General features: G+C 41.8%; 1 protein-coding gene across 1 annotated transcript in view; it reads right to left on the reverse strand.

The window, feature by feature from the left end:
- Positions 1-18,845, reverse strand: part of THBS4 (thrombospondin 4) — a 33,694-nt gene extending 14,849 nt beyond the window's left edge. The window contains exons 1-7 of the mRNA XM_015848619.3: positions 18,705-18,845; positions 15,030-15,233; positions 9,351-9,598; positions 8,217-8,322; positions 3,188-3,270; positions 2,682-2,733; positions 1,195-1,367 (exon numbers count right to left, since the gene is read on the reverse strand). Coding sequence (XP_015704105.2) covers positions 1,195-1,367; positions 2,682-2,733; positions 3,188-3,270; positions 8,217-8,322; positions 9,351-9,598; positions 15,030-15,233; positions 18,705-18,783 — 945 coding nt within the window. The 5' untranslated portion in view covers positions 18,784-18,845. The remainder of the gene's footprint in view (positions 1-1,194; positions 1,368-2,681; positions 2,734-3,187; positions 3,271-8,216; positions 8,323-9,350; positions 9,599-15,029; positions 15,234-18,704) is intronic.
- Positions 18,846-21,928: the final 3,083 nt, after the last annotated feature.

Here is a 21,928-nt window from a genome sequence, read left to right on the forward strand (position 1 = left end):
TAGGGAATTATTTAATGTAGACTTTTATTGTGTCCAGGAGAGGGCACTCAAATTACATCATGAATAGAGTAGAGCTACAGCTCAAAATACAGCCTACAAAAGTAACATCTTCAAGATGGTAAAGAAGGGATCTCATTGCAGATATGTTAACAGTCCCTGGAAGGATGACAGTAGCTCTTAAAGAAATCTAGAAACTTCCTCACTTTCATAGATTTCTTTAAGAGCACCTTTTAAAATGCCAATTTTTATGAAGAACAAAAATAGTTCATTCAGCAGAAAGCTGTTAAACTGGAAGAGATTCCTAGAGAACCTTCATAAATGAACTTTTTTGCTTACAGCCTCATCTAACCCAGGAAAACAAGTAACACGCCAGAGACACTTTTATTAGGCAACAAAAGGCTACTGCCATTTATTATCTCTTTTCTCACTCTGCTTTTATAAGTGAAAATCCAGTTGCTACAGGAGCTATTTTCTGTTGAATAAAATGCAGCAACAAGTTGTCATTTTAGTAGCAGAGTCCACATACAGATTCCATGCATGCACAGCATTATCTGTATGACATCGCTTATGCAAAACTCTTCACTATTTCTAATATTCAGTTCTGCCTTGCAGAGTGGTGGTACACCATGGTTGCTCAAGGGAGCCTAATCACTTGGACACCATACATCAGCCTTGGCTTCTTTTCCCAATGCTGCCACCATGGGTAGAATTGCTTCAAGACTGAAAACAGCAGAGAGGAACTACATGTCTGTTTGGGCACAGCTCAAGAAACATAAGAAGAAATAACTGGATATTTCTGCCACAGATCTTAAAGGCTTAAGCTGAAAACACAACTACCGTTAACAGAGGTCTTAAGTCTCCAAGGCCAGTTGAGGATTGCTGCAGTTGAAAGACACAAAGCCCACATCAACAGTAAGTTCTCCTGCAGCTATGCACATGTAAAAATTTACTGAATCTTCTGTGGAACAGACTCCTTTAACTTCCCTGCCCAACAGGGCATTTCAAGCTCTCACACATATACCTCCATACAGTTGTAGCAACAGCAAAACAGGGAGGTATAATCAAATCAGAATGAATTAACATGCACTATGCAAGCAGTCAGCAAATGTCACAAACAGGAAGCATCAGCAATCCACTGCTATACATGAAACAGTTGCTTTTCATTTTTTATTTCAGTGAAAATTACTATTTTACCTCATCAATATCAGAGCATGTCACTCCATTCCCTGTGAGTCCCTCAGGGCATGGGCCGCACTGAATTCCTTCAGCTGTCTCCATGCACCTGACTCCCCTGAAGCAGGAACTTGTTTCACACTTGGGTTTGCTCTGCCTAGGAAGCGGAGTTGGAAAATTCACAGCTCCCAAACCTTTAATGCAGAGAGAAGAGCAGTTTTAGCAATTGAAAGAAACATCAATCATGGCTTTCGGCTGGCAAATGTTCTGAAAAGATCCCCAGGATGCTGCTCAGCTGGGACTTCATGTTTCTACACACTGCTCCCAGCTGTGCTATGGCTGAAGAGATCTCATGCTGGCAATGGCCCAGCAGGTTGTTTCATCCCTAGACGCGGGAAATTAAGGCTGTTTTGTTAGGTTCCCATGCTGCTCCTGGCTACGTGTGGAGGCCCTCCTGCTAGGTCAGTCCCAGTACAGATCTACTGCTGGCCAGGGAAGAAAACTGTGAAAGCCAGTGTCCTCAGATGACCAAAAAATGCTCAAGTTTGAAGGTATGAGGCACTCTCCTGGGTATTTAGCAACATCACTACTTTGTAAGAAAAACAATGCCCTGATTTTATAAAAACATATCTGACAGGTAGAGGGAATAAAGACACAACAGCTGGCAGCCCATGAATGCACACTTGGACACGTAAGCACACTGGGTCAGACACACAGAGACCAACACTGTGCAAAACTAAGATTTCCCAAGGCTCTGGCTGGTGTTGACACCTGGTACCACCGTGTGAACTCCTTCTTTGCATTTGTGCAAGATTAAAGACTTTTTCTCCAGCACTAGCATAGTTTAACTTGGTTGGAGCTCAATTCAATCTTGTTAAGGCAGATAGTTTGGGACAAACAATTTAAAAGACCTTGTACCTGTAAGGCCCTTTAGTTCACTCACTGAGGGACTATTTTCTGTTTTTATACTGAGAGCATGTGAGTCCTGCAGTTGTGTAAAAGGGCCGTGCTGTAGCATTTGGGAATATCTCTCTTTTATTTAGTGAAAGGTGGACACTTCCTTTTGGATCTTACTGCTGTCAACCAGTGGCAACCCAGAGAATCAAACTACTTTCAGACACACTATCTGGGGTTTTCCTCAGACTGACATACACCAGCTACTGCAGAATATGGTTCCTCCCTTGTCTTCCCACTAAGACTGATGACAGTGCCTCCTTCCCCAGGAACATGTGGTACATCATCACGGCAAAGCAAGGACTGACAGCACTGTTAGGCAGCACTGCTTATTTATGAGTTTTTATAAACCTACTGAGGTACAAAAACCTTTTTTCATCTGATAATCGGATTACTGGATAAAGCTTTTTCTCTTTGTGATCAACATATCTAAGAACTTTGGATATCGGATTTTCTAAACGTACTTCTTAGATGCTAAGTAAAACTGATGTTAGTTCTTAAATGAATGCACATCTCATATAGTTGCGGTTTACAAGCAGTGCAAGAATACTCACCACATGCTTGGCACTCAGCTATGGTATTTCTCAAAAAGGTTGTTTCCTTGACCTTAAGAATACAGAAAATAAACACTGTTTGGCTGCAGGTAGTTTACATCTGGCTGACAGAACCATTACAGTTTTCCCCAACATGGCACTCAGACAATGCAAAATACATACATCTTGAAATATCTTGAATACATCTTGAAACCAGTTGTTATTTGTACTCCATAAAGTTAAGGACAGTGGTAACGGTAATACTTCAGTTCAGTAGGTTCATTAAGAATGACATGCTTAAGAATAGCCTTGCAACCCAGTACTGAGAGCAAGGAACAACTGGAACAAATTCATGTTCAGTTCAAATATACCTGTACAAGGATCCACCAGGTTGTTTCTTCTCCACTGTGTCATGCATCTGAGGCAATGAACTCTATGCAGAAGCTTACTGCTTACACAAATTCTTTGCTAACCCCACTGAAGTCACAAAGCTTGGGATATTTCACATTGAAGTCCTTACACAGTACCTGTTGTTTGAGAAGGTCTTTCACTTCTCCCAGTATCTGGTTCATTTGCACCATCTGATTCATCAGCTGCCTATTAAAATCACCTGTAGGGAAACAGCAATAGAAGAGCACACAATGCATAACATTCTTTCATTTGTCAATATTGACTCTGAAATGCAGGATGGTCACATCTTGAACAGCCAAGGCCAGACACCGCTGTTTCTTAAATCCTGTAGCTATGCTTAGAGAAAACACAGTATTTAAGTGTTACGGAGTTTGCAAGAACAAGATTCTACTGGACTGAACTCAACAGTATGCCACATAAGTGGCTAGAGAAAGCACAAACTTCTCTCTCACATAAAGAGAAAATCAATATGATTTTTCTGCTGTTTTATCACCATTAAGGCTCTCTGCTGAGATATAGTAACGACAGCAACTAATGCCACCAGCCTGAGACCAGTAACCCTAAATGAAACCAGAACTTTATGACTGAAGAGGACTGTTTGCAATAATTCATTTAGGAAGGAAGGCAAGGGAGAGGCATGAAGCATCTCTACACATGATGGGGGAGTCACACTGCCTAAATACAATCCATGTCACCACAACCAATTCCTGCACACTTTCCAGAGTGAAACCATTCAACATTCAGAGCCAGCTCATCATGTAGCTCCATGTACAAAAACCAGCAGCTCTGACCAAAGCAGCCTTTTTAGTACCTGTGCAGTCACTTGGCTTTTCTTCCCAAAGACTACTACTCAATGCATTGCACACTAGTTCCACAGTCACTTTTCCTTCTAGAGGGGTACACAAAGCAGCTACTCAACAGGCTACAAATTCTCAACAGACAGTTCTCAATACCAAGAAATAATTAAAAATTCTGAGAAAAGCCCAAAAAAGTTGCATCCATAAAGAACTACAGGAAAGGAACAGAACTGACCTACAATTTTTACACAAGATTCCTATTTGTTAAGCAAAACATTAGTTTTGACCCAATGCCAGGGAAGAACAAAAGAGCATGTTTAGCACACTAGTTTCAGTCTGTAGCTCACTTAGGAGTTTGCAGCTACCTCAAGCAGCTATTTGTTTACTTCCTATTATTTCCTTCTCAAAGTCTATACGCCAAAACAAATGCAACAAATACACGCTGATTTGCATTCTAAGCAGGCTGGATATTTTGATATTATGCCCAATGGCTTCAGGGAGGCTTATTCATGTATTACTTTGAGAGTACTGAAAGCTTGCATAAAAATGCTTTTCTTAATGTTTACCTCACTGTTTGGTACTTCAGAGCATTTTTCAATGTTTTCAAACATTCTAGTGTGAACTGTACAATTCCATGTATGCTACTTCTTCATTTCATATTTTCTCACCAACAAGTGTAAAGAGTCAGGAACAATCTAACCTGCCTCTCTGACCGCCCCATTCTTATTGTTATTTGGGCAGGAAGGTGGCAGAAGTTAATATTATGAGTATTTCAGAATCCCCTAGCAGAATTTGGCAGGCACGCAAACTGCCAGACCAGATACTGGAGTTTGTTTTGCTTGTATTGTTTTTAAGCATAGAATATTCTTGGCATTACAGACTGAAATCAGACAAAAAAAAATCTCAAGATTTCAGATGTCTCTTTGTTGGCTAGCATTTGAATGAAAAAGTAGGTCTATTTTTCACACTTAAATTTTGCAGACTGTCCACTGTTAAGGCAGACCGAACATGTTATACTGCTATGAGCTATGCATCCTATTGGCAAATCTAGGTAGCAAAGCGTAAGCAGGTGACCAACTAATATTTTTTTCCTCCTACACTTAAAGCCAAGACCTATGGTAAGCCTTACCAGTAGCAGAATGGCTGATGATTCATGGTGAAAATCTGGAGAGGTCCTTCAGGGCGCTGCTGGGACACAGCATGTTGTAAGATCTACTGAGGAGTGGCATTTTTCCTGGGAGTGGGCAGGGTAAGACACAGGTACATACTGAAGCTAAATGGTTATCCGGTTCCTACTACCCATTCTCCCCTGCAACTGTCCTACTTCTGTACTTCCCCAATACAGCTACAGTCTACGAGTCAGTAACAATCTACCAGAATAGCTTTCACAATAGCAGAATCCAGAAATCACAGTGTTGGAGAAGACCTACAAGATCTAGACCAACAATCCACCTATCACCATTATTTCCCCATTAAACCATGTTCTTGACCTAGACATCTAAAACATGGCTGTCCAACCTTTTGGCTTGCTTGGGTCACACAGAGCAAACAGAAATTGCCTTGGGCTACACATGTGTATTAAACTTGTTATATATTTTACAAATAACATTTTTTAAAATGTAATTTTTATTAAAATATGAAAAAAACAGGGAGCAATAAAAGCATAAAACTAGTGGGATAACCTTGCTTATGTGAAACTAATAATGTATCAGGCCAGCTCAAAGGCAGTGGCTGTCAATCCTACAGAGTTCTCAATGCGTTCATCAGAGACTTTTGATGAAATACTACCCTTCCTGTGCTTCAGCCTTAACAGCAGTTGCTCACAAAGGCGTGTACTGCCAAAAAAGTGATGACGTGAAATGAATCAAGTGTGACTGTGAAGTGAGGGATATTCTCTTCAGGTAGGAGAGAGCTTATTAAAGCATTCTCCTTGGGTCTTCTAAAGGTCCTTGGATGTGGAGCAGTTGGCCAGGTTCACTAGGTTGTATGAATTCAGGCCACTGAAATACCTCATACATACCATGCTTTCTTACAGCTCTCTTTGGAGCTGGCTCAAGCACCCCGCCACAGCAAAATTAGTCCTGAAGCATTGTTCAGAGAGATCCTAGTTACTAGGCCAAAACTGGAAACCAGCCATGACTGAGGGATGAACAGTAGTTAACAGACTGGTTACTTGTCAGTCTGCTACACAAATAAGATGTATACAGAAGTTAAACACACAACTATAAAGAGGCATGTTCAAAACAAACAGAAGGAAGCATCTCCTAACACATGTAATGAACTTCTTTCCAGAAGACAGTACATTCAAAATTGGACCAATCCATGGAAGAAAACATCCATCAAATACAAAGACTCCAAAGCTCTCTTCACTATTGCTACTATTGTCTGTGTGTTGCCACAGTCTTTAAGTATAGATAGGTTTAAAAAATCATAACAAAATCTTAAAAACTGGTGTGTAGCACCAAATTAGTGTATTTATTTATTTATTTAACACAATGCCATGTTCAGGCACCCTACATGAACCAGTTGTCCTCGAAAGGTCCATTCTGACGTGATAGCTCTTTGCTATACTGCCTAATTGTTCCAGTATCACATGCTGAGCACTAAGGAATGCTACTGCTACCACAGTGAACAATGACCAGACACACAGTCAAAATCATGCAGTTCTTCAGTTCAAAAGCTCTCCTCCAGTGATTTTGATTAATATGAAAACATGTTTTTACCAAAATATGTAGGTCTTATACACCCATGGAAGAAGCATTTACATTTCTGTTTTTTCTGGCTGAAGGTAAAATTGTGGCAATGTAATATATTGCTTCTGTAGAAGGGACAAAGGGTAAGGCAGCTGAGTTAATATTGCTTTTGGAACATCTGCATCTGTTCCTTCACTGGATTTGACTATCGAGACTTTGAATAAATTTGTGAAGGTTTTTTAATATATTTTTTTTTAATATAAGGTTTAATATGATACTAATTTCACTCAGAAGTTATAAACAACAGAATTTGAGCTGCTAGTCCAAATTGCTCAGCCACAGTGAAGGCAGCCAGGGAGAAACAATATTTTTCTCTACTACTACAAGTCACATTATTTATAATGAGAAAAAAAAAAAGAAAAAAAAAGTGATAAATGAGAAAGCTTCAAATCTGCAATCTGGAAACGCTGCTCAGAAAGCAGAGTTTTTCCAGAATACATCACAGAATTACCCTCCTGTGTATTTGTAAATCCCTGCTGATTTGCAGGAAAGCAAAGGAAAACCTTCAATAATAAAGCTGTGGTTTTTTGTTTAGACACATATACGTCGAAAAGCAAGAAAACAGAAGCGTGTGCAACAGAGGATTTACTTAGCTACAAGCCAAAAACATTTCATTCCAACTGTGAAGCATCAGTTCCTCCATGCACATAAGATAGGCAAGACGCTCTCACACAAACTGTGCATCTTGTCTCCCAGTGACATTAAAGCTACTCTAACCTAAAGTAGCAACACCACAGGGTTAGGGCAGAAGACAGGAAAGGAAGAGAAAACGAGTTTTTCCTGAATCCTATTTCAGACCTTAAACTTTTATTTCCACTTCCTCCCTCCCCCCAGCCCCAAAGCCACACATTTACATGTTGTATGTACAGCATGAAGTCCTCCAGCTATCTTTCAGAGAAAAAATAGATTAACAGGGACTAGAAAGGAGTTCAGATAGGGCAGTCCAGCCCAGGTTCGCTGTGTTGAGAGACTAGAGAGCACACCTGCCTGTCACATGGGACTGCATTCAGCCAAGTGCATCCTTGCAGGAATCCCAATAGCCCCTGCTCCCTTTTCTTCCCCTATTCCCAGCTCAGTCTTCATAATACGTAGCACAGGAAGACAAGGAATTGGTCCTGCAGCCAATTTTTAGCCCAGCAGATGAACATAAGTGCCAGAACTATAATGTCTGGCTTGCATTGTTTCTTCCCAAACAGATGCACAGGCATTGTAACTGCTTCAGCATACACTCAAGACTCCTGTGCTGCTCCTCATCTCTCATCCTTACCATGTCCAGGGCATTCAGATGGTCAATAAATTCTGACACAAATAGATCACATAACAGAAGTATGGTCTTATGATGTTATGCTAAAAAGCTTCTTTTAATCATCAGACAACCTCCTCTCATAGATTAACAGCATTGTGTGTTACCACTGGTAATTATGTTTGTTTTCTCTCCAAACTGAGCTATTTATAAAATATTCACGGGATATTATCATGGATGCAACTGAGTGAAATAATTATTATTACTTGTCTACAGAGCTTATCTTCATTTTTAATATTCACCATCACAGTCTCTCTGCATTGGTATCTGATGAACTGGTTGCTGGCCTTACCAGTGTACTGAGGAGCAGATTCAATCTGTTGAAGAAAACAATCTTGCAGGTTTCTTGCCTCGGCAAGCGTTCCTCCAGTTACCAGCTTCAGCTCATCCAGTGTATCCTGAAGTGAGAAAAAAAATAGGCTCATAATTTGGGTACAATGGTGGAAGTGACATGAACTATCAGAGAAAGATAATTTTTCATAGAGATCTCCACTTCCTTAGTATGCAAGGCTCCTATGCTGTCCCTCCAGGACCACTCATCACTATCTGAACTGTAATGAAATCTCAAACTTCTGCCTCACAGGTTTTGATATAGTTGTGATTTTTGTTCTTCCCCCCCACCCCACACACACCTTCCTATTCCAAATCATGTGATCTAACATACCAGGAAATTCAGGTTTTTTAGTTTAGTTTTACATCTGCAGTATACAAGTCATTTTATTGAACTGAATCCAAAGAAATCTTTCATGTCTCAAACATGTTTTACATTCAAGTCAAGTAAGTGGGCACCTTAGTGATTCCCAGTGTTCAGGTCTGCAATGAAATAAAGCAACGATGTAGTGTGAGGGCTGAATGCATTTTCACTTTCTAACGCACATTTTACATTAAGGATGATGGAAGATGGTTGTGGAAGATACTGTTTATCTTGGACTATTGATACGGAAATGATAGGAGGCAATGACAATCCCTAGCTGGGAGAGAGGCAGAAAAGCTCTAGCTGTAGACAAACAGATGAGGTTTTGACATTCATCTACCACCACCTGAGCTGCCCTTTCTTTTGTCTTCTCACTCCACATGGATCACCATTAAAACAAAAAAAAGCACATGCATAAGCCAAGAGAACTTCTAAAATGGTCATGAAGGGCTGCATCTGTTGCATTGGCCAAGAGCTTTCAAAAGTTCAGTCCCCAAGGAGTACTTACTTCACACCAGAAGTGACAGAAACTGTGATTTTATTTTTTTTTTTAATAAGCTAAAAATTACATTTAAAATGAACAGTAGATTACTGGGCTCAGTGAAAATGAGATTTCAGCTGTTCCATAAGGAACTTGTATTTAAATTTATTTCAGAAGTCTGGATTCTGTAATCCAGAAGATCTCTGCTGGTCCCTCCAAGTGCTCAGCCTGCTCCCAGTATTCCTGCTCACCTCTGGTTTCTTCAGGAAGGTGCGTAACTCTACTGCGGCCGATCCCTCCAATAGAGTTGAAAATGCTTTTGGCAGGTCCTGAATGGCACCTACTTGGAGGCAGTCCAGATACAACTCTATTGTACACAGTTCCTGCTGCAGGCCACTCAGCCACAAGATGACAGCATGGGGTTTCCCATCAGCCAGGTGTACGTTGCTAAAAATCACCGAGTTCAACCTCCCATCATTCTTCAGATAGCGAAGCACCACTGGCACAAAATACAGAGAAAGAATAATCAAAGGGTGACAGATAAAGCAAAATTCTGTGGAAATCTGTAATGGCTCTGGTATTTTTCTCTCATGTCATCTTCAATAAAAGCAGACATAAATGCTAAGAATAAATGGGACACCGGCTTTCACATCAGAATCATTGGAACTCCTGTGCAGCTCCTGGTTTGTAACATCACAAAATCATGTTGGAAGGGACCTCTAGAGATCATTGAGTCCAAACCCCCTGCCAAAGCACATTCCCTGCACCAGGTCACACAGGTAGGCATCCAGTCAGATCTTGAATATCTCCAGAGAAGGAGACTCTACCACCTCCCTGGGCAGCCTGTTCCAGTGCTCTGTCACCCTCACTGTAAAGATGTTCTTCCGCACATTCATGCGGAACTTCTTATGCTGTACTTTCATCCCATTACCCCTAGTCCTGTCCCCGTGCACTACTGAAAAGAGACCAGCCTCACCACTATGGCTCCCACACCTTCAGGCATGTCAGCCAATCCTCACAACTTCTTATCATCGATGAAGATATTGAACAAGACCAGACCCAGCACTGACCCCTGGGGAACACCACTGGTTACAGGTTTCCAACTGGACTCTGCACTGACAATGACGACTTTCTGTGCTCTGCCAGTCAGTCAGTTCTCAGCCCACCTCACTGTCCACTCATCTACCCCGCACTTCCTCAGCTTTGTTATAAGGATGTCCTGGGAGACAGTATCAAATGCCTTGCTGAATATTAAAAGATACATAATATCTTATAATATATAATATATATAAGATATTGCAGAGAATGTTTTCCACTGCTTTCTCTATGCTTTTTTAATAGGCTGAAACAAATAAACATATCATCTTAAACTATGTAACATTCTAAAAAAACAGTGATGAAGGTAACAGGTGTAGCTGACAGCCTGCTATCAATGTTAGCGCATGTACACATCTGATAGCCCCAGAAGTATCCCAAAGCAGAGATGTACAGCTAGAAAATCAACTTCCAGGATGTTTACTGCACTCAGCAAAGCCATGTGACCATGTATCCAAATGCATCATTAAAGCAATGGAAGTATGATTCCAAGCACATAATCTGCATTTCAGGCTAACAAATTGGAAATGAAAACAAAAATACAACACAGAAAATACAATCCCCACTATTAAAGATGACTGCCCCCTACCCTACCTTTAAATTTGAGGCTTCAGTGAATTACCTACTTGCTACTTCACACAATAGATAATGGAAACAAAATGGGATCAAAAACAGAACAGCATACGAAAAAAAAACCTCTTTTACACTGAATAATACTTTTAAAACATCTCCTTCCTTATGAAATTGGATCTGTAAGCTAAGATCTGCAAGCCAAGTCTCTTAGATCAGATCCACAAAACTCTCTGATTCTCTGAACATGCAGATAGCTGTGGAAGCCATGAGATGAATGCATCCAGACATCACTTAACAATTCAGCTGTGCAAAAAAGATCTTTAAGCAAAGATCCCACTGACCACCAGCTCTGCAAAGTTCATTATTTGCTCACAGTAATGTATTGTGCACCAAGGGCTTGGTACTGGAGCCACTTCTATTTAACATCTTCATTAACAAGCTTGATGAGGGGATTGAGTGCACCCTCAATAAATTTGCAGATTATACCAAGTAGGGAGGTAAGGCCCCACCTCGAGTAGTGCATTCAGTTTTGGGCACCTCCATACAGAAAGGAGACTGAGGTGCTAGAGCTGGTCCAAAGAAGGACAATAAGGCTTGTGAAGCGCTTGGAGAACATGCCCTATGAGGAACGATTGAAGTTGGGCTGTTTAGTCAGGGGAAAAGGAGGCTGAGGGGAGACATTACTGCTCTTTTCCACTATCTGAAAGGTGACTCTGAGGTGAGAGCAGAGCTGTTCTTTTCCCACTGGTGACAGGATGAGGGGAAATGGCCTCAAGTTGTGCCAGGGTAGGTTTAGGTTGGATATCAGGACAAACTTCTCTACTGAAAGGGTTGTTAAGCACTGGAATAGGCTCTACAGGGTGGCTGAGTCACCACCCCTGGATGTGTTTAAAAACCATTTGCATGTGGTGCTCAGGGACATGATTTAGTGGAAGGTTGTTAGAGTAGCATGGTTAGGTTGTTGTTGGACTTGATGATCTTTAAGGTCTTCTCCAATCTGAGTAATTCTATGATTCTAAGGAGTCAAGCCACAGACTCTGGATGCCTCTACAGCAATGTGCTAGCTCTTCTCAGCATCTGTTTCAGGTCACAAGGGTTGCCACTACTGCACCAAGCGGGAGCTCACACATACTCTGACCTCCAATGAACAGCTAAATTGAAATGAGGACAATTAAAAATTGTGGTGACAGTGAAACAAAAATGCTTTTATCAACCTCAGAGAGAACGTGAGTCTAACAGTGAATTCACTCTACTCAGCTAACAAATTTTCCTATCAATTTTCCACTACTAATACACTTTCTCATGCTGTGATATCTCTGTCAGCAGCAGACATGTATCCAGTAACTCAAAGATTCACAATTTTTCTAATTGCTTAGTCGAGTTAAAATATCCCAGATTTACCAGCATGAATAGTGCAGAGTATGTCTCCATCTTTTAAGTCTACACTAGCACTAAAGCCTCAGCAGCTGTGATCAATATCAGGAATGTTTTCATTGTTGTCTAAGTCAAGATGCTGCCAGTGCTGAGATTTCCGCAAAGGTGCATGAGGTCATCAGTAACTTGCTAACAGTGTTTACTGGCCAGCTCTAAGACCTGGCAAGACAGAGTACGTTGCAAGCATTTTACTTATGTAAATATTATGCACGCTGCAACATAAAATAGCAGGGTCTTCAGATCTGGGCCCTGTATTCAGAGTAACTAAATGCAGCAATAAGTTAGAGAAAGGAGGAGGAGATGGCAGCAGGGCTCTGAACAGATCCTGCCAGAATAATTTCAAGACGAGCAGCAGTCTGGCTCGGATGAAGGATAAAGTATTCCTTCCATAGCCAAAGCCAAATACCCATCTGGTAAACTAGAGTAGGTCCTGAAGGGAGATTTTGCTGGATCACAGCCTCTGTACAATTTAACCCATCCAAGACCTTGAATTCATTGTTGCTGCTATGATGCCTTACACTGGCATTCCCCAGAGTAAGCGTCTTATCCACATTGTTTAAGAGACATTCAATGAAACTACTAATCCTGACAGTAAATCGGGACCACTTCGCTGACTATTTATTTATTATATATTTATTATAAAATATTTTATATGTTTTATGCATTTACTAATGTTTATTTCAGAAAGGAACCATTCAAAACTGATAAGCAATCCAAGGACTCTATTTGCAATTTGACTCAAAAAATACACTGGACAAAACAAATTGACCAGCAGTTCCTTAACTCATGCATGTAACAATCCACTGTGCATCAGTAATACCACACAAAGGTGATAGAAAGAGTTGAACTATAACATAAACTGAATGGATATAGTGGCAAAATCTTACTCTCAGTGGCACACAATGTAGATAAGTCAATCTTGAGCCAGGCAAGACCTCAACATGGACTTCGCAAATCAAAAGGAAAAGAAAAACCTCACATTAAATGCATGCTTTAAAAAACACTTCATATTCTATTTACTACCACAATAAAAATGAAACATCAGCAAACCATGAAGAATGCAGCCCACAAATAAATGTGGCATTGTAAAATACCCAATATTGTAAAAATCTGGGCTACTCAGATGAGACTTTACCATGTGAAGGTACACATATGTACCCTTCCAAAGTCAACATATTTAGACATTACATTTTGATAAGACATCAACGTTGGTTCACCGCTGAAGTGACAATCTCCAGCCTTGAAAGGATCATAAGAAGCCCCTACACTCTGTATTTTCTACTCACATGATGATCTCATGGATGTGTTTGTTTGAAGTAGCCATATGGGATACCTGACACTTCTGGAGAAACTGCATATGGAATCACTGTGAAACACTGTTTACTACTCACACGTTGCCACACATCTCAAACAAGGTGCATTAAAATAAAAAGGAGGTGAAGACACCTCTGTGGAATACACTTGCTTTGAAAAGCCTCTCTATGATCCATCAGCCCTTCAAAACATGTAGGTTTCAAGACTCCTGCAACTACCAAAGGTAAAAAACAGTGCTAGTCACTAAGAGCAAAAATTTCTTCATGTTGCTCATCTGTATAGCACAAGCCTGTCATGGGTACTTCTCAAATACAACACTAACAAACCAAGGACAGAACTAAAATAAACCATACAACTTTCCATCAGAAAGCTTCACCAAGTCTGTTAAAGTATATTAATAATTGTCAGGAATGTGGGTATTCCTGCAAATCAAATGAAGAGTGTGATGAGATTAAAATAATTTACACACACAAATACATATATTTGTATTTCTACTTAACATTTACAGGTATAATTGTGTGTGCATGTGTAAATAGGAAGGACAGAAAGTATGTGTTATACATCACTTAATTAAGTGATAAGGAACTGTACTACAGTTAATAATGCAACTGCATGGCCATATCTCACCCACTCTCAACAGGCACACATCAGAAAAAGTCTTATTCTCTGACTTCAGAAGAATTTGGGAAGACCTGACAAAAATATCATTGTTTTAACCTGCTTACCTCTCTGCAGTTTCCAAATAGAATCTGTGCTTTTCTTCAGCACGTAGAATAGTTTTCCTACATCTGAACTTAAATTTTTCAGTAGAGTTTCTCATAATTAGGCTTACACAGCTGTCTGACTACAATAATGGCAGCAGCAAATAATCATAGCAGTGGCGAAGTCAGTGGAACAACAATAACTCACATCACTTAGTAATTTTTCACTGGACTGCAATATTGCAATACATTTTATATACATGGATATGGTCTATTTCTAAAAATGTGCCCAAGTTTCTACTCTGATTTCTAGTGAACTATTTTCAATAAATTAAGATCAAATTACCCAAAAAGTCCTTTAAGTGCTAGGAATGTTTGTTCTGCATAGTCACATCTAACCCCCAGGGTCACTGAAAGAACCAGCCTTTCATATGCATGAGGTAGCATGTGCATGTGTCCCTCACATTCCTGAGTAATAAGAACCAGTGATTGTCCCCCAGGGGAAGAAAAAAAAATAAAGAAAAACAAATCGATTCCTCTCTCTGATATTTTTTCCCCACCCCATTTCCCAGCTCTGTGATACCAGCTGACTGTGGGGTCTGCTTCCCTGGGCAGGAGAGCACAGCATCCTGTGAGTGGGACAAAGCAGCAGAGTGGGAAGATGCTTCCAACACTTACCTTGAGAGGTGGCAACATGCAACACGAATGTCCCAAGCATAAAGGCTAATCACATCATTTTCCACGTTGCTCTGTGACAAACCAATAAGGATGGACCCGATCCTAATTTTCCCCTGCTTAATACAAACAACTCACCTTTATTCATCCGTCCCATTACTGTAAACTCAAAATACTGCCTGTCATCAGCTGGTGAATATAGGCCAAATACAGTGGCTGTGCTCTTTGGCTGCAGTTTGAACGCTGAAAGCAAGAACACTTCATTCAGCGTAGGATCCCCAAGTGCTTGCTGCAGGACGCTTGTTACCTCTCTCTTGTTGGCATATGAAAGAAGATCAATAACTGAAAGACAGAAGTTTCAACAGCAGTTTGAATACAATAATGAGCCAAGAACAATGTATCCTGAAGCCAGTTCATCCACTATTGCAATGTGTTGGAGAAGGCTTCAGGGAGATCCCACTGAAGCCTTCAGTGCATAAAGGGAGCTTACAAACAAGATGGAGGGCAACTTTTACTTAGTCTGACAGTGACAGGACAAAGTAGGACAGTTTCAAAGGAAAAGGAGAGATTTAGATTAAAATGCTAGGAATAATTTTTTCCACTCAGCAGATGGTGAGGCCCTGGCTGCCCAGACTAGCTGTGTATGCCCTACCCCTGGATGGGGCCCTACGCAGCCTGGGCTGGTCGGTGGCAATGCTGCTCACAGCAAAGGCTTGGAACCAGGTAATCTGTAAAGTCCTTTCCACCCCAAGCCACTCTGAGATTCTATTCCATGATAATTTATTAAAACATAAATACTTAGTCTTCAAAATGAGGTTCTCAAATACTTCTGGGTAGATCTCTAAGATTTTTGTATCTTTTGAGATATATCCCAACATAAAAGCTATTCCAACAATTCCAGCATTCATAAATTAAAAGGAGTACTTTCGTCAGTTTTTAATTACATTCATAATCTAGCATCAAAGTTCTCAGACAGATTTCTGGTGTGCTTATCCTAAGAATTATTTTGACGGCATTTGCAGGGCATCAATTAAAGTGCTAAACAACCAGGTAAGTAATATGATATTCATAACCTCCTTCTCACTTCACTGACTTCTCAGATGATGCATTATATAAATAAAACTCATCTTTCCCCTCTGGCACAGATAAGGAAGAGAGGTCTGACAAAAAATAAAAAACCTATGGCAGAGTGAAAGCTATTTCCAATTTTTCTTCTCAATTTTTACATGTTGCAGCAGCAAAGGGTCTAAACATTATACTACTAAGTATGCCAGCTCTCTTACGCTCCTAAAACAACAAGCTAGTTTTTCCTCAATGTTTCTAAAGCCATGATGTCTCCAAACTCAAAACTATTCTACTAGGAAACCTAGCAATCTCCCATTGGAGCCTACAGCTGTCAGAGTAGTATATACATTATGACCTTCCAGGGAAGACTGATCAATGACTATGTGCAAGCATTATGAAAATACATGGGCATATTTAGCCATCACACACCACTATTACTCCACAGACAAGGCCATCCTAACACAAGAGTGTTTCCATACACCAGTAGAAGAATGAGACTCAAGAGCATCCACAGCACAATCACACAGGTATATGGTGCTACCCACAGCCACATGGTAAACCTTGTTCACTCAAATGACAGCCTAGGTTCATACTGTTTCCACTGCTCATTCTGAAGCATCCATCCATTTGGACACTGATGTCATTTCCAAAAAAAGAGAAGTAAAGATGTTTTTCCCTTCACCTCTCAAAAGCAATGAAATCTAGATCATAGCTCACGTCTAAATCCTTACTGACTCCAAGGATCTCGTCATTCTCTCTCAAGACAATATGCAGAAATAATCAGGTACTTGACTTGCATGCATTAGTAATATTGTTGTCAACAAACATCTGAAATTAACTTGTCAAATTTCCTTTCTTCCACAGTTTAGACTTATAAGCATCCCAGGACAACCACTGCTCCCACTGAAACCAGCAAACCAGACAACAGTGGCTAAAGTTTAAACATTTCATCAGTTTTGGTTTACATGAAGCAAAGCAGCTGGTCAAGCAAAAGACCAAAATGTAACTTGTGATTGTGTACATCATCATTTTGGAGATAACAAACATTCTTAAAATACAACTGCATCACTGGAACACAGCACTGAATTCTCTTACAGTGAAAAACGTAACAACATGCTTCTTTTCCATCCTAGGTCTGTTTGCTGACCTCATATCAAACACTAAAATACTAAAAAAGTAACTACTAACTATAGAAAAACTTCTTTAAGTTTGTATTTATAAATGAATACTTGGTTTGTTTGGTATTTGCTTTCCACAATCCTTCAGCAGTACACTACTGAACTCTCTCTTGGAGTACCTTCACAAGTGCATATGTCAGAATCCATCCTGTCACGTCAACTACACATGCCAGCAAATATGCATAGAAGATCAGTGATGCTATAATAATTCATTCTCCATCCTTAGGAGAGCTGGCAGGAACACAACTCTTAAACCTTACAGAGACAATTTCTTGTTTGAGTGGGGCATGAAAGAGAGATCTACAGGGATTTCAGATTTCATTTTTTAAGGTGAATCACATCTTTTCATTCCACTCCTTCAAAAGAGAGGCTTGAAAACAAACTAATAGGACAGGACTGCCAAAGCTGGAAGGCACGAACATCTGGTTTCAATAAGTGCACTAGGAGGGAAGACTTGGGCATGCCTGTAAGCACAAGTGTGTGCGTGCATTTCCACCAAGCTGAAATGAGCCCACTTGCAGCATAGTCCAGGAGTCTTATCCCCTCTGCTTTCCCTGCTTTGCTGTTGTTCCTTCCTTTTGAAGGATCGTGCACAACCTTCCATGAAAACAGCAATATCATTAAATAGCAGCAATCCACTTTTTGTAGATAGGTCCTCAAACTTTCAACACTTAAGGCAAGAACTAAAGTACATGGCAGAAAGCCTTAAGGAGGGGTGAGAAATCAGTTACAGAACAGTGAACAAAAGATTTTCCTTTTATTTCTGCTGACACAGTATACCAGCTTTCAGAACCCTTCCAAGGTCGCCCACCAGTCACAACTATCCATAGTATGAAAACATCACTACTGCTCAACACCTTCCAAGACGGTTAACGACACTCTTGTCACCAGCAGTGAAACCCAGAGCCTGATTTTGAAGCGCAGGAATATCAAAGGATGTGAGCAGAGTCCATCTCTGGCCACTGCCCCGGCTAAACTGCAAGTCTGCCTTTTGTTGAACTCTTTTTTTTTCTGCCTCTGCTTTTTTAAGCGGTACAATTCTCAGAAATACTTTCAATCAAGAGGAACTTTATTAAAGCAAACACGGCTAAATTAACCTCTCTTGTAGACCCTCTTCAAGTGCCCGACTAAGCACAACCTATTAAAACGTCAAACACCATTCCACAGCTACACGCAGCTGCTGAGCTCTAAAACAAAGCAGGTGCTGGCTCAGTGTGTCCGTAACGCTGCCGTACAACTTGCTGCTGGACTAAGAAACCTTTTTTCCTACTCAAGTCCTGCTTCACGGAGCGGACTTTTCTCGACGACTTTCCACAGCTCAGCACTTTGCCTCTCATTTATGACAGCCTGCATCTTGCAGTTGCAAAACAGCCTTGTGATGCTCAAGGACCCCACAAAACCAGGCTGTTTTTGACGACGTTAGTGGGTGAAGAAGTCGGCGCGCACCGCTCCCCTCACTGCAGGCAGCCGCCCCGACTCCTCTAGCTCAGGGCAACCCCATCCCAATACACCGATATAAAAAATGAAGGAAAGCTTGCTGAAGCGAGGACGGGTGGCGCGGGGCCCTTACCTCGAGGCGCGGCACGGCCCGGGCAGAGTAGCAGGGCAAGCGGCAGCAGCAGCAGGGCGGCGCCGCGCTCGCACCCCATGGCGGCCGCGGGCCGGGCAGCGCGACAGGACGGCACGGCGCGCCGCTCCGCTCCGGACCCGCGTTTAACGGGGGCTGCCCCGCGTGTGGGGAGGGACGGGGCGGGCGGCAGGCCATTGGCCCGGGGGCGGGCGGGGGCTGAGCCGGGGCAGGGCGCTGCTGTTTGAGGTGGTGCAGGTGGCTGTGGTGCGGAGACGTGGTGTTGATTCGATTTTGGTTTCACCTGCTTTGAATGTCATTGAAAGGTGTGGTGCAGATTGCCCTATGGAGTCAACCAGGTGTCACTGAACCATGGAATCGTTGAGGTTGGAAAAGATGCCTCAGATCATCTAGTCCTCAGTACCACATCACCACCCCGCTGGGCAGCCCGTTCCAATAGCTAACCACTCTTTCTAAGAAGTTTGTTCTAATATCCAATCTGAACCACCCCTGGTGTACCTTGCTCTATCACTGTTACCTTGAAGGACAGTGCCCACATTGATACAGCCTTCTTTCTGGTCATTGTAAACAGCAATAAAATCTCCCCTGAGCCTCCTCTTCTGGAGACTCAGCAATCAGGTTCCCCATAAGACTTCTGTTTCTAGAAGCCTTGACTATCACTGTTAGGAACACGGAGTCTGCCTCCTGCCATTTGTCTTAGAATTCAGGGATAGTGGGAGAGCTCCAACCAACAGGACAGGAGTTACTAGGAAGGGTTGCTTGTCTTAACAACCCCTTAGGCCTCAGGACTTAAGTTCTGTTAAAAACAAACAACAATAACAACAGTAAAAACACAACAAAACCCCAACCAGCTCTCAACTACATGGATTTTCAGTACTTGATATGCTCACGAGATGTAATTACCCCATTTTCTGTCCCCTAGAAGGTTCCAATCTCAGCACTGCTGACACTGAGGAAGCACGACACAAGCAAGTGAACCCTCTGTGGGCTGTGCTGCCAGTCTGCTCCATGTCCTTTGGAAGCCACCCCTAAGCAGTGCTTCCCTGCACCCTACTTGCCAGACAGGGACCAGCTACCTGCTGGGCACCTCTCCCACCAGGGGCTGACTGTATGTGTCGGGCTCCCAGCCTGCTGTGCTCCCTTCCTCATCCTCATCCACCCACCCCAGCCCACAGACAAACCTCTGCCACATCAGAAGCAGCTCAGGGAGCTGTGGCTGCTCCCCTGCCAGCTTGCAGCCCAGTGCACAGCTGGAATAGCTGTGAGATGTCTGATATCATTTGCATCATAAAAACAGGAGCAATAATAGCAGGAAGATCTTATGTTAAATGAGCAAAGTGGTGTTGATTAATATTCAGCACACCAGGCATGGCATACAGTTAACGAGCACTGAGGAGGACCACCTGGGGGCTCACTGTGTGCAGGGCAATACGCAGCATGCTGCAGGGCTGAGGCTGTCAGCATATTGTTAAGAGGAGAGCAGGCTGCAGCAGCCCTGCAGTTGCACAGGGTGCAAGCATGGGCTCCTCTCCAATGTGTCTGTGGTGGGATTCTCAAATACCTTCTGCTGGCCTCTAGTTGCTTACCCTTCAGACACTCTCCAACGTGGTACTTTCCCCATACCACAGAACACCCATATCGTTAGTCTATATGTGTTAGTGTTGACCTTCTCCTTCAGTTGCACATTTCTGTCTTTGCCTATTAAGTGTCTGGAGAGTGCTTCCCTTATATTCAGCATGTCCGAGCAGAGTGTTCTTCCTCACCACATTATGCTTCCACGTATGTCTCCACACAACGCAAAATGCCTTAGTAAATGCCTTGCTTTCACTCCTACCACCCCTGCTCACATGGTAGAAGTGGGGAAGCAGCACGGTGACACCAATGGGCTGGCAGAGTGCTGCACCGCAGAGAAAGGAAAACAGAGCAGCGAGTTTAGAGCATTATGGAGCAGGAAGAAGGGGGAGGCTGAAAGGGAGAGAGCAGGAGGCAAGGATGTGGAACAAAGAAAAGGAAAAACAAAGCCACAGGTATCCCAGGAATAACTTTCAGCCCAGAACCTGTCCCTAAAAATGATGGAGACAGCACAAGTTACTAGCAGAGGCTAATGTATGGATGTACAGCAGCACTGATACTGCCCTATCATTAGTTAGCATGAAGGAGAAACCCTTTTGTCACCAAAGAGCATCTTTGACAACATAAGTCTGACAGTGTGACCCCCTCCCCTCCTTGTTCCCCAGCTTCCTCCTTGGCCTGGTCTCACATACAGGCCTTGCACAGGAAGATGATAAGCAACAATACTAATAATGCTCTTGCTAAGACAGATTAACAACCACAAATCTATCTTAAAGTTGGGAGACTGAAAGAACTGATAGCAGACACCTGGTTTAACATCTGAAGGCCAACTGAGCATGAACCAAAGAATAAACTATGACACAACCATCTTACCCCATAAACAGCAAGCAGCCTATAGCCCCCAAAGCTTATCTACTTGGTAGTGGATTGTAGTCAAGATTTCCCTTTAAGAAGAGAAGCCTTAACAGGTTACACCTGTGTAGAGATACACCTTGACATTAAGATACCTTGCTGATTGATATCCTCAAAAAGTCACTAACTGTTTAAGTTTTTTTAGCTTCTCTGAGATTGTATCCTACATTTACTGTGCACATACAATATCTTAGCCATATACTGCTGACCAAGTCTGGCACGAGGTGTGGATCCACCTTGGCTCCTTACCTCTGTGGTTCAAGTTTAGAAAGCAAATGAGTCTGCTCTGAGCCTTGAGGCTCAAAAGGAGTTTCCTATATCAAGTTGTTTAAGCCTACCCTCCATGCAGCGTATTCAGTCACTTCCAATCTTGTTAAGTTACAGTTAGATCACTGCATTATACCTTGCTTATATTTCTGCTTTTTTTTTTTTTTTTTTTCCATGAGTGAAGTGTATAGTCTAGTTGTTTCCATCCATGACAGTAGGCTTAAATGCCTAACACAGAAAAATCATGAAGATCTGCAAAATCTGCACAGATCCATGTAAAGTATTCAGTGACTACTTCAGATAAAAAAGGACGCTAGATGGAAAAGTTTTCTGTTTGCCTGCCTGGAGGAATGCAAACAATTATTTGCATCCACTTATCATGTAATTGCTTTGAGTTTATCAAAATGTAAGAAATGCTTTCTTGGAAAGTTCCCTTTTCCTGAACTATTTAATAA

This window comes from Coturnix japonica, chromosome Z, assembly GCF_054131305.1.
Source record: "Coturnix japonica strain WE chromosome Z, WE-NBRP24, whole genome shotgun sequence".
NCBI lineage: Eukaryota > Metazoa > Chordata > Aves > Galliformes > Phasianidae > Coturnix > Coturnix japonica.